Here is a 14,107-nt window from a genome sequence, read left to right on the forward strand (position 1 = left end):
CTAACATCTTTAGTAGTGTTTCCAGGCACATTAAAGGGGTTATCCGTAGCTGAAAATGTTTTTTAAACCCATTATGACTTAGAAAAAATATATACTCCCCCTGTCCCGGTCCTCCACTACTGCCGTCCAGTAGGTGGAGCTAAAGAGACTGCTTTCTTCCTTCTGGAGGAGACCTAATTTGCATACCTTTTCTAGCCTCAAGCAGTGTAAGCGATAGTTTCTGTGCGCCTTCTAGCATTGTACCTCCTAACATGAGCTGATCTTATGTACACCTATATCATTTTGTAAACCAACAATCTGGGGCCCATTTCATATCTAGGACCATGAAGAAACGGAGCTACCAGACTAGATCATCCTTAGGTCAGTAATTCTTTAGTTGTCATGGCCTCCGTCTTGGAATTTACTTTCTAGATTTTACGTTTCAATGCTCCCCCCCCCCCCATAACCCTGTATAGGATCCAGCTATTTTACTCAATACATTGGATCATCTGGATTCTCCTTCACTTTGACAACCTCTGCGATTTTGAGGCCAAAAAGCACTATATTGGCTCGTGCCAGTAATGCAATGTTATTCTGGAACATTGGAAAGGAAAGTCTGGATAGAATCCTGCTTAGTAATATCTAGTAAAAACTGCTCAGGACCCATTTTTCTGTAACTTCCTATCATATTTTAGATAATGTACAAAATTTGTAAATTTTAATTGACTTTATATGTATAAAATTTATTGCTTACATTGAAGGAATCATGGTCTACCGGAATTATTGATTTTAATGTCTACTGAGGATATTGTCTGGCAGATCATGATTACACTATTACACGGCCCTATTACATGGGACGATTATTTGGCGAAAAATCGTTAAAGCATTCGAATTTAAACGATAATCGTTCTGTGTAATTGCAGGCAACGATCGAAAAATCGTTCATATGTCGTTGATCGTTGATTTAGATCAGAACCTTAAATTATCGTTAATCGTTTGCTGTAATTCCACATTCGTTCGCTGAAGTTCCGCATTTTTTCACTAATCATTCAGTGTAATTGCACATTGTTCATTGTTTTTCTGGGATCAGAAGGAATAAACGATCATAGTAACGATCGTAACTAACGATTATCGTTCTGTGTCATATGGTGAGCGATTACAGGTTAACGATAAACAATCTCGTTTGCGATCGTTAATCGTTAAAAATTGCTCAGTGTAATAGGACCCTAAGTGGGCATGCGCGCAAAATGCGTTGGTGGCTTCCGTAGTTATGACATTTAGAGGCTTCACCTAGGCCTCTGGTTTTCATAGCTAAAATTAGCGCTCTACGATCGCTTCACAGAGCCCTGATGGTGAACAGAGGGAGGTCCTATAAATGTTACAGTCACACTGACCGCAGCATCTATAGGGTTATCTGCCTGGGATCGGAATGCGGTTCGGGTCCCGCCAGTTGCAGAACAGCTTCTGTGCCTGTTTCATCCATGGACGTAACTGTACATCCATGAGCGGGAATGCACTGCAAAAATGGGTTACGGGTCCATTCACAACGCAATTCTTGACTTTCATGGGGTTCATGGAGGTCAACCACATTGTTCAGATATCGTATACATTTAGGAAATAGACCAAACATTTTTCCGTCATACATTCCTACAGATGCCAAGAAACATGGTAAGAAAAACCAAGGAACCACCATGTCTTTTTTGGCCTCGTAGAATCTTTATCCACATTTAGTTTCCTTCTCGTAAGGAGATACATATGTGTAGAAAGCCCCAATTCTTTTTTAATTTGTAGAGAAGAGTCAGGACCCAAGACCTAATCTGTGAAGAATATTTATTTCACTTTGCATATTTCCAGTTCTTTTCTCTTCCCCACAGGAAGCCGGGCTGACAGAAGATGTCAGCAATGTTGATACCTCCTGGGGCCTGAAAAATGTCTGATCACTAACTGTGAAGACACAACGGAGTGCCGCACCACACTAGGCAGTTGCCGGGTTTCCAACCACGTTAGTCTAGAGAAAAGCAAATAAAAGGGAGAAAAATGAAAACAAACTGGTTACTAGTAAAAAAAAATCTGAAGTTTACATCTACTAGAAAGTCCTATGTGGCCGCCAATCTTATTGGTTTACAATTTATGCAATTTTTTTCTATTTTTTTTTACAGAATTTGTCAGAATTTTGCAAATTTTTGTATTTTTTAAAATCAAATTATGTTTTACAGAAGACAATTCTTTTTTTTAAATTTTTTAAATTTTACAGAATTTAGCACAGGGGACAACTAATGGATTGATGGGATGGAGGGCGCAAGCTTTGCACTTGGCAGTGCCCAGAACGCCTACAGACAATGAATGGTGTGCGCTGTTTATTGAGGACTACAATCCTACTTTGTTCTTGGAATCACTAGGGGTTCCGACCACAGTCTGCTGGTTATTTCTTACCCTATAGAAAGGGGGGATAACTTTTTGAAATGAAAAAATCCTCTAATGAATCCATCTGATTGAAGTTATGCTGAAATTCAAAAACTAAATTGGTGGTGGTGAGGCTTTTTGAAATCCAAAACCTTAAAGGGTTTATCCAGGCTTAGAAAAACATGTCCACTTTCTACCAGAAACAGCACCTTATCTATCTTTAGTTTTGGTGCGGGTTTTGCTGCTCAGCTCTATTAAAGTGAATGGAGTTTTTAAATAACCCCTTAAACTCCCTAGATGCCACAGTCAATAGCAACCATGTAAAAATATGGGAGGAGGGGAGGGCAGTCATCCCCCCCCCCCCCCCCCCACCACCACCACCTCTTTTCAAAATGCTGACTGAAAGCTCCTGAACAGTGTCGGACTGGGGTATCGGGGGCCCACCAATGAAAAACCAGTGAGAAACAACATGTCAGTCAGTGTTTGTGCAGGTTCTAAAGCTGAGGGCCCACCGGAGGATCCTCCGGTCCTCTGGTGGGACAGTCAAAAACTCCTTGTGCTAGCAGAACAGTCACAGAACAATATCTAAAAATACTACAGTGTATTCTATAACTGATGATGCCCCCTAGTGGGTAACAGTTAAAAATTATTATTATTATTATTATTACTGCAGTGTATTGTACAACTGATGATGCCCCCTAGTGGTCAACTACTCTAATAGGTAGCACACATTTTCTTAGTATCATTGTAATATTCTTTATAGAAAAAAAAAATCCCTCCAAATTTTTTATGTTACTTGTATTGATATATCCATATACTGATGGTAGAGGTGTATCCGTATATATATTCTGCATATCGGGAGTGTTCTTTTGGCATGTCGTTGCAGGTAATCTACTGTATGGCCCTTCCATATACTATAGACTTTTCTGATGATGATCCCCCGCATTCTCCAGGTGCATTAGTCCCGCTCTGGTTTCAGAAAACAAATACAGGAATAGGTGAAATTTAGTTTTTTCTTCCAGTTTAGTCTTTGAATACAAAAGTTAGTGGAGTGCAGCGTGTTTTGTTATCTTTGATGTGCGTCTATTATCGGCTTCCATTTTGAGAAGGATTAAAGGGACGTCTTCTGATGTAACTTACAGTAACCCTTCTGAATAAGAGGCCTGTCATGGCTTCAGATCAATGCCTCCCCTCCCCCCCTCCTCCCTCTTCTCCGCCAGTCATGGTGGGATTTCAAAAAAAAAAAAAAAAAATGATCCTCTGTGCTCTGTGTTTGTTTTCGGGTCACTTTTTTGTGACTATTGATGTCAGGGCAATTAGGATGTAAAGATGTTTGTACAGCAAGGTAGGATTGATGGGAATGATCCAGAAGTTCAAACAACCTGCAGGGAAAGTAAAAGGAAAAACTGTTTGTTCAATGAAATTGTCAATTTCCCTTTTTGTTTTTTGTTTTTTTTTTCTCGCAAACACAAACTCTACGGACGAGCCCCCAAATTTATTTGAAAATTTGCTTGTCTGTTGTTAATATTTTAGAATTTTATTTTATTTTTCTTTACCTTATTCAAAACAAGTAATTTTTTTTAAATGTATAAATCCTTAAAAATGAAAACTATAGAAACTGTAGAGATTTTAACAGTTTCCCATTTTACATAAAGTTGTGTGGTTTCAATTCAACAGTTAAGTTGAATTAAACTATGAATCTGTACACACATGATAAGCAGCCGGGGCATTAGTCCTTGAATTTTTATACTTGTCCATTAAAATTATAGTTTATTCAACGTTTTCTAATTTACCTGAATCCATTCTGTTTCATAAAAAAAAAAAAAAGATAGATATATATATATATATATATATATATATATATATATATATATATATAAAATTCTTTCAACTTAACTGGTGTCAGAAAGTTATATAGATTTGTAACTTCTATTAAAAATCTACAGTCTTCTAGTACTTATTAGCTGCTGTATGTCCAGCAGGAAGTGATGTACGGTTTCCAGGCTGACACAGTGCTCTCTGCCGCCACCTCTGCCCATGTCAGGAACTGTTGAGAATTAAAAATCCTTATAGAAAACCTCTCCTGCTCTCTAGACTCCCACCCCCCCACCCCCGCTCCCTCCCAGCTTTACGCGTTTTTGGCCCTGGATTATTAGAACTCCATGAGCTCGATCTACATGGTGTGATGTACCATCAGTCTTCCTAGACACCTACAACCTTCTTCAGTATGTCTTGGGTTCCGGTAAGGAGAGCTCTTGCGCACTTGCGATGCTATAACACCTTGCGATGGTCAAATCATCTGTTTAATTCGCCCGTTTTTTTTTTGGAATACGTTAAATCTTGTCAATATGTCTGATTGTAAGTTAATAGTAAACATACCCCAGTGTCTATAGCCAATAAAACGCATTCATCTTCTGCCAGGGCATGCATTTACAGCATCTTTCTGTCCCACCAGTTCCATTCCATAGTGTTTGGATATTTAACGCTCCATTTACACGTACAGAATGTTCTTACTTGCACTCTGCAGGAACTCCGCATCCATCCCGAGTCCAGCCGCTGCTAAATATTATTCCTCAGTTCAGCTGGGCACAGGTCATTCCAAGTATTTTTATGTATCAATGCCTGCTATGTACGATACAAGTACACTGAGAAGCAATACTCTGCTTTTTAATAATTTTTTTTTTTTTTTTTGCCACAGGTTTTTATTAAAATCATCATAAATTTTTGAACGTGTCAATTTTTAAAAAAATTATGTACAGAATTTATGTTCATTTTAACACCCAGGGGGTTGATATGCTGTTCATGCTGTTCCAAGATCTTAATTAATCTGTAAGAATTCAGAACTTTCATTAATGTTTTTAATGGCTTTTTTTAATGGCTCCAAAAATTGCCTTTTTTTTTGTGCTAATTATTCTAGATGGATGCATTTTTTATTTTGTGTTGGGCCTGCTATGAACATGTTTAACAAAATCCATACTCACCTACCTTGCTCCCTTTGGGATTTCCAGTGCCTTCTTCTAGTTCCCTTCGCCTCTTCTTACAGACAGTGACCGCCCCCTTAGCCAGTAACCAAGTGAGGCAGGAGTAGGCTGCAGTCGGTGATTGGCTGGACGGCTGTCACTGCCTAAATGGGTCCATCTTGGAGTAAAGAAAAGGAGGTGAGCTTACAGAATTTTTACCGTTTTTTTAAATTCCCGATATAGCAAAATCTTTAGCCTAAAAAAAAAAGGATAAAATAGTTACATTATTCTATATTGGTCTAGGCCCTCAATGAACATTAGAAAGAGCCCATACTCACCTACCTCACTTCCTCAGAGATCTCTGTCTTATTCCAGCTAGGCATTCTCTTTATTACTTCCGAGATAGAGTAGTCTGGGCAGTTACAGACACTCTGCCAATCACTGACTGCAATGTTGTCTCGTCTCAATAAGTGACTGGCTGGGCAGACCATCACTGGCCCTAAAAATAAGAACAAAGAGTGGGAAACTGGAAGACATCACTAGGGGAAGACATCATCCATGGAGGAGCAAGGTAGGTGAGTATTGAGTATGTTTCTTTTTTTTTTTAATGTTCATAGTGGGCCCTGCACAATATAAAATAGTACAACGATCCAGAATGTTTTAACAGTAGCACTTTAGAAAAAATTTAGCCATTTTTTGGGACATTTTTGAACTGCCTTTATTTTTCTAAATTCAAAATACTATAAGAGATGTCCCATGTTGGACTTCTTAGAAGAGCCTATAATAGTTTAATCCATATATATATGGCCAATAGTGATTTTCTCCTGAGGACAACCCTTTTCGTTATGCCCTACTAAGGTCCATGGATATCATAGAGGCCTCCAACTGGATTATCTTGGAGCAGTCCCCCCCCCCCCCCCCCCGCAAAATATATGGTGCATTCTGATGAAGATGACGTGTAGGCGGCCATTACAGCTCCACCCAAGGTTGTCACCTATGAAATATTCACTTGCCTTACAAAACCGATCGCCACCCGATCCTCCTAATCTTTTTGTACAATGTCAATCATTCTAGAGTCCCACCTCTTGATTGAGGTAGATGATCTGCCCACAGCAACGGAGTCCTATTTCTTGCTATTCTACCTTTAGGTTAGATGTGAAAGTGTGTAATAGAATCTTTATTTTATATATAGTTTAATGGGTTTGGAGGACCTATAATAATCTAGGTAAGCATCTTTTATACTTGTCAGACCGAAGGGTCCACATACACCTGGAGTTGGCCCTGCCTATAGTTCATGTATACCATAATAAATCTGTTCTATACAATAGAACATTTTTGGCTGTAGCTGTAACTGCAGGAACTGATTTAGTGATCACTAAAAGTGGTTTTTGGCTCACTTTTTCCCCTTTTCAATAGAGATGAGTGACAAGAACCTTTGATCCGATTTATTGGATTTTCAACAACGTGCTTGTTGAATACTTGGAAGCCTCGTATAAAATATATCAAAATTCAGTTGTTTTTCCTTCCACTCAGATTCCCATCAGGTTCTTTAGATTGTGGTTTACAGAATCCCTAGTCATGTTTCCGTGCTCTTTTATAGATTGCTGGGTAGGTGCCTGTAGGTGGCGCTAGAGAGATATGTTTTTACTTCTGAGAGGGCAGCTCATGTGCAGCATCGTTGGACATAGAGTGGAAAATGAGGTCAGGTTAACTATTACAGTGCTCTCTGGACCAAGCAGTCATGTCCTGGGAAGTGATCTGATGAATAGTCCGTGGAGTGATTTACTGGAGAAAACTAGGAAGTTTGCTTATCTTTGCATTTTAATAATATAACCTTTGACCCATTGACCTCTTTTAAATTCCTTAGACTATTACTCTTCAAGTGAGTTTTTGGATAACCATTGTAGCTAAAAATAAGGTGCCACCTCCTTAGGTTCACATATGAATTATATGACACAATGCCAAAGTATACATGAATTCCATGACCATGAAGGTTCCTAGCAAAGGTGCTGATAGGCCCCGATAGCCGCCTCTCCTGTTGACCCCATAACATCAACATTTGAGAGAAAAGAGGTAACCCGCTGCCATACGGCCCAAAAACCAAAGGGTCGGTGGTTGAAACCCAACATGTCCAATCCTTCTCTCATTACTCCACATCATCTGAAGTTGGGAGAACTCCATACACCTTAGACAAATTTTCTTGTCGGACTCTGAGACTTCTGCTGTGGTATGCCAGCTACTCCGACATCCTCTGTGCTTTCTATCCTTGAAGCTCCTCTTATATGTGTAGCATTTACCTAATAATCTTACTTTCCCGATAGTTTTAAGTTACAATCATTCTAACTAGAGATGAGCGAACTTGTCAAAAGTTGGGTTTAGCAGATTTGCCGAACTTTAATGTAAAGTCCGGGTTCGCACCGAACTGTAAAGAGCCGCTCATTATACTTACATGTCCACTCTCCCCCCTTCTTCTCCAGTCCGGTTCCGCTATCTTCTCCGGTGAAGGCCTGCTCAGCCAATCACAGGCTGACTAGGATGGGACAGCACTGCGGCCTGTGACTGGCTGAGCGGGCTGTCACTCTTGTCTGTAGAAAGGTAAACACATCCAGTCACAGGCAGCGGAGCTTTCCCGTCCCAGTCAGCTTGTGATTGGTTGAGTGGACTGTCACTCTTGTTTCAGGAGAGACAAGCCCGCTCAGCCTACTATCACTCTAAATACAACAACTACAGCCCGCTCAACCAATCACAGGCTGCGGAGCTGTCCTATGCCATTCAGCCTGTGATTGGCTGAGAGGGCCTTCACCGGAAAAGACAATTGACCGGAGAGCCTCAAGAAGACGACAGGGTATGGGGTGCGAACAGGTGAGAACAGGGGTTATCCAGGATTTAAAAAGACACAGCTACTTCTTGTAAAAAAAAAAAAAAAAGCACCTCCCCCATCCTCAGGTTATGTGTTACAATTCAGCTCTATTCACTTCAATGGAATTGAGCTGCAATACCACACCCAGGACAAGAGAGGTGCTGTTTCTGGAAGAAAAATGGTTATGGTTCTTATGATCCCAGAGAACCCCCTTTTTAAAGCTGCCAGCTTCATTGATTTGTGGGGCTTTTGAAAGAGTTGCAAATTTGTATGTGCTCACCGCAGGGAGTGGATATCTCATGGACTTATATAAAAAAAATTTTTTTATGTTTTTATTTTGAGGGGTAATGCTATATAAGACTGTGGATAAAGTAGAGGCCCCTTCCCTCATTTTTCCTAATACACTCCAGTATAATAACTAATAATGGGCTACCTATTATATTCTACCTATTATATAATCCATGCTTGGATGTTCTGCATTTGCCCTTCTGATATTTATTTTCCCTTCGATCTGTATTCCAGTGGTTCTCAAGTACAAGCACTATTTACGCATCAAGGCTCAAGATGGTGAACTTTTTTTCTTCTTCTTCTTCTCCTTTTAGCTTGCTTAATCCCTGTGAAGTGAAACACAAAACATGGCCTCTTTCAGACTATTTGTGCTAAGTAACTGACCCTTGGCCTATACAACCAGTCAGCCATGACATGGGAAAGTAAGTCTGTTGTGTCTCTTCCACTTTCTGGACACTATCCAGGAATGGGAATTTTCCTGCCCAAGAAATGTTCAACCATGTGTCTATGAAATGGGATCAGTTCTATTCTGCGGACACTTTGTCATTCGCCTTTGGCCTTTCAGACTAGTTAAGGGTTAAATGAGTAGTTGAGATTTCCCCTTCTACCGTAAGCTGAATGTACGGCTCCAGATCTTAAGCCGGTGTTTGTAAGCTCTTCCTATTTAGAGTGTTAAGGATACTGCTTCGCCAGTATCTATTGTGTGCGAAAGAATGCTCCTGAATAGAGATTAGTGAAGCCCCAGCCGTAGCGGTGGACCAGCCAATAACTTTTTGTCCTCTGTTAAGCAAAACTTAGGGGAACTTCTTAAATTTAAGTGAATTTTGAGTGATATATAGAAACAAAATTAAATAGAGATTGTAGTGGCTGAGCCGATAGCCCCACGCTATCCAGTCAATATGGGAAGGTGTAGCAGGTGCTTTGGGGCTCAACAGTTACTATTGATGGAAGGAGAGTAGAAAATGGGGCACACATCACTAAAAGACCAAGGGATTGAGGAAAAGGGGGGCACATAATCCATCAGTTTGTCTGTGCCCCCAGTGGGTGGATTATTTTACCAAACTCATGCCGAAGACTCTAAGTATCGACCTTCGTGTGACCATGCCTATCTTTTTAATAGACAAGTGCCAATCCACTGGTCCTCTTAAACTCAACACAAGGTGCTATTGCCTATATGTGACAAAAAAACAGACCATGCATTGCTTCCATAGACAAGGGAAAATCCATTGGTCCTCTGTGGAACACTAGACTGTGCAAACACCTGGTACCCTTGTAGATCTGTGGGTGCCGAGCTGTGAACATGGTCGGAAGCAGTTGTCGCTATTCACTGTGTAGAGGCTGTAGCTGGTTACCGCAGCTCAAATCCTGTTCACTGTACGCTGCGGGCGCTAAACAGTTGACTGGTGCAGGTGCGGGGTGTTGGCATCCTGCCGATCAGTAATTAAAGACCTATCCCATCAGTATATTATGCCCAGAAAACCCCATTTAACAAAGATCTAGTTGACAGCTTTACTAGTCTCATGTTTACCTTTTGCTTTGCCCAGTAGCAACTTTTTTTTAAAACTTGTGCCAGTGTCCACATTTTATTAGAACTAATTATTTCCAATGGTTAAGTCATTCGATGGACTTTAGATGCCATCTACTGATCTACATCAAGGATTTCTTATAGTTTTTCTAATAAACTCAATTCATGAGGTCTTCTGCAATTGTGAACCTTCGAAAGCTGAGAGAGGGTAAGTTTCCTGAGGCCTTGAATATCTGGGGAGCTGCCACCATCTACTGTATAAGCATTCAACCAATGGAACTTTTATACCATTGTTTCCCTTCTTTCAAAAACTCGGGAGAGGTTCCAACCTAAAAAAAAGAGGTTGGAAACCTATCCAGTTACTTGCTGACTTTCCAAGAGTTACTAATCGCTTAATAAAAAATGTGGGTAAGAATTGAACTTAAGGAACCAGGGAGTGGCAGCAAGAAAGCAAATGTGGTGGATGTGTAGTCGTGAATGGTTTTTATTAGATGTTGAGTTGGTGGACCATTGTTTAGTGACTGATGGAATGGTTGAATGAGAGGTTTATCAAAGTTTCCAATTCTTTCATGGGATGTTCTTTAGTGGAGACTCCTTTGGTAAGCAAATGTTGGTGACCATTCTATCATGTTTATAACCCTTGTAGTGGACCCATTCCGTGTACGGACCTCTAAGTTGCATGCTTAGAAATTTCCCTGTAATGGTACTACCTATGTGTTTAGCACGGTATTGGTATCATATCTGTTGCCTTTTATATGTATATCAGATACAGAATAAGATATGTACACATACAGTGAAACTTTTGAGAAGACCACCCAAATTGCATTAAAAATTAGGTGTGATATAGTCAACAAAAATGGCCACTATTAATAATCTATATAATTGGCTGAAAATCCATTACATGGCATCCGGTCTGGAGAAAGGTGTGGTCTTTGGCAGAGGTTTCACGATACATGGATTTTTAGCGAAGCTTGAATTCCCCCCCCCCCCCCCCCCTAATTCTATGTTCTGTCTTTGTGCTTTGTGAAGGCATCTCATGATCCTTGCAAGATGGAACTTGCATGTCTTTGGTTAATCTGTGTATGTATGTTGTGAGTTGTAGTATCAGATATTGATGTAGATCAAAGTATCACTCATTCTCTTCCACCTCTAGAAACGTGCGCTGTGAATAACGGAGGCTGTGACCGTACCTGCAAGGATACGGCGACGGGAGTTAGATGCAGTTGCCCAGTAGGATTCACCTTACAGCCCGATCAGAAGACTTGTAAAGGTTAGTATGTCTCAGTTGTCCTTACGCTCAACCATTGTGTTAGCAAAATGAAAGAGAAACCAAATCAATATGGACCTTCCAATTGGTGCTTATTCATGCCGTGGTGCACCACCAGTCCAGGGCAGATATGGCACTGGATAGTCATCCAGTAGATGACTTTGTGGGCTATTACTGGACCTATTGGTAGGAGGCATGTTGGGAAGAGTGCACATTGTATAGAATGCTCTAGGCTGGATGATAGTGTATAGAAGGCTTTAGGATACACACTGATGTATCTAGGTGGCACACTGGTCAGGAGTAGTGTTGAGCAGATCTGTCAAAATGTTTGGCCACAACGCTTGGCGTTTCATTCCCCGCCACTGCAGAAGTTGCCCTAGGGAGTCCTGGGAAATATGGATACAGCCATAAGCACGTTTTCCTGGAAGACCTAGGGCCACATCCGAGTTCTGCAGTCGCAAGGAATCAAAGGACGAGCATTTGGGTTCGGAGGGCATTTCCGAATTCGAACATTTTGACAAATCTGCTCAAGACGAGTCAGGAGGCTTTAGATTAGATGGCAGGGATAACCACGTATAGAAAAACATTGGCGGGAACCAAACTAGAGAAGGTTTTAGTCCAGGAACTTAACATACAGGAGATTCTAGGCAGTGAGGGCATTGTCATCCCTGTCCAGAACATTCTATACAGTGTCTTCCCTGCCTAGAACATTCTACACGGTGTTATCCCTGCCTAGAACATGTAGTATGGATTGAACGCTCCTGGTGAAAGTTTTCTGTACGTTGCCCCTCCCTGCCTAGAACCAGTGTCGGACTGGCCCACCAGAGAACCGGAGAATCTCCGGTTGGCCCCCAGCTTTGGAACCCTTCGCTAACACTGACTGACATTTCTTTTCTCACTGGTTTTTCATTGGTGGGCCCCCAGGATCATTTTCTCTGGTGGGCCCCAGATACCCCAGTCCGACACTGCCTAGAATCTTGTAATAGATTTCAGGCCTGATGCCCCCTGAGTGATGTGCCACCTGTCTAAACCTCTAGTACAACCTGTGCAGTTACATCACAGGGTGGACATATAGTACTAAAGGAAGGGAAGACAATGTAAACTCAGTTTTAGGCAGGAAGTGCACTGGACCCAATGTATAGGAGGCTTTAAGTGGCGAGTATACTGTATTGGTAGTTCTATGGGATACACAGAAGAGGGAGATGGTTGCAGGGAACACACCATAAGGAAGACTTAAGGCATCCCTCTTAGCTCTCTTATAAGTCATTTTTAAGGTGTTTTGTAGCGTAAAATTGTGACCTGTTGATATTATGCTCTAAATAGCAGAAAATCATTGCGTGAACAGCCAGGAAGTATGTGGCTTTCCCTTGATCATGCCAGGGCTCCATCCAGCCGTCCACAGAGATTTATTGAGGTGACAGCCGGGTCCCTGTTTGGGTGTTTGTTTATCCCATCTGGAGCTGGAGGCCAATAGCGCCTTCACATATTTCTAATTAGACAGAAAACCGCACACAAATATCTCATAGACTCCGATTGCTGGTTTCTGGAGATCCCGAAAAGCCATTAAGACAGCAGAGACCCTGAGATGCGGACCTCAGAACAGCACTGAGCTGTCATTCAATAGAGAAAATTCCCCCTTTTTTCTCCAACCTGCACTAGGTTCTCTCCCCAGCCTCTTGTGTGAGTCTTTTCTGTTTGTTTGCTGACCAAGGTCAAGTCTGTTCTATTTAAACTCTGTGAAATGAGTTACTTATATTCAGGAGCTTCAAGAGGCCAAACTCGGTGCAACAAAGCAAACAGGCTACAGGCTTTGGGATGGGGAGGAAACTTTGCATAATGTAGTTAAACTGCATTTAAGTAAATAAAAAATCTATTTTTTAAAAAGTTATTCCAGTTAATTTTCTAACATAAGGGCCCTATTCCACCGGCCGATTATCGTTCGCATAATCGTTAACGATTAACGATGTCAAACGACCTGAAAACGTTCACTCTTTTTCATGGAACGATAATCGTTACTTATGATCGTATTTGCGATCGTTTTTTTCTTCGCTATTGCGTTCGTATCTACTGCGAATGACCGAACGACATCTTATTCAATGCGAAAGTTTTGCGAACGAGTAACGATAAAAGTAGGTCCAGGTCTTATAAAGCGATCAACGATTTCTCATTCAGTCGTTAATCGTTAACTGCATTTCAACCGAACGATTATTGTTAGGATTCCAACGATTTAACGATAATCTGAACGATAATCGTCTGGTGGAATAGGGCCCTTAGTTCAGTACACAGATTGTCCTCTCTTTATTCGGTCTTCTTTATAAGACAAGTTATTTGGATATATGCCCATATTATGACTGAATTGCCCGGTGCAACCAACTGCCAGGTCCGGGCCTAGAGGTCAAGATATTGGGCATATAGCCATATTAAGATTGACAACTGTGGGCAATCTAAAAAAAATTCTATTGGAATAGGCAGTGGATATTTTGTAGGTACCATCAAGTAAGAACTGGTTCTGGGGCCAAAGTTTATTGAAAGTCTTTATAGTAGGTTTATTAACATCCTCCAACAATTGTGACCAAAACCCCAAAAAACAGATCCTGCTGCACCGAATATAGCGAAAGAGGGAAAGCACGCTGAGCCGTGCCAGCTGTAATCGCCTTTCTATGTATTTGACCCGGTGCATGGATAAATTTCCCAATACCTAGCGGATGAAGGAGAAGAGAACACATTCCTCTTATTACTTGGAAGAGAGCTTTTTTTCCTTACTGTGCAATCCTTGTTAATCTTCTGGCACATTGTTTGACTAGAGGGGTGATATCCAGGGCTTA

The 14,107-nt window shown here is 41.0% G+C and overlaps 1 protein-coding gene across 5 annotated transcripts in view; it reads left to right on the plus strand.

The window, feature by feature from the left end:
• SCUBE1 (signal peptide, CUB domain and EGF like domain containing 1) overlaps positions 1–14,107 on the plus strand; it is a 162,957-nt gene that overhangs the window by 115,117 nt on the left and 33,733 nt on the right. For all 5 annotated transcript variants that reach the window (XM_069967998.1, XM_069968011.1, XM_069968001.1 and 2 more), the window contains one exon: positions 11,169–11,285. In XM_069967998.1, coding sequence (XP_069824099.1) covers positions 11,169–11,285 — 117 coding nt within the window. The remainder of the gene's footprint in view (positions 1–11,168; positions 11,286–14,107) is intronic.

This window comes from Dendropsophus ebraccatus, chromosome 1 (assembly GCF_027789765.1).
Source record: "Dendropsophus ebraccatus isolate aDenEbr1 chromosome 1, aDenEbr1.pat, whole genome shotgun sequence".
Classification (NCBI taxonomy): Eukaryota; Metazoa; Chordata; class Amphibia; order Anura; family Hylidae; genus Dendropsophus; species Dendropsophus ebraccatus.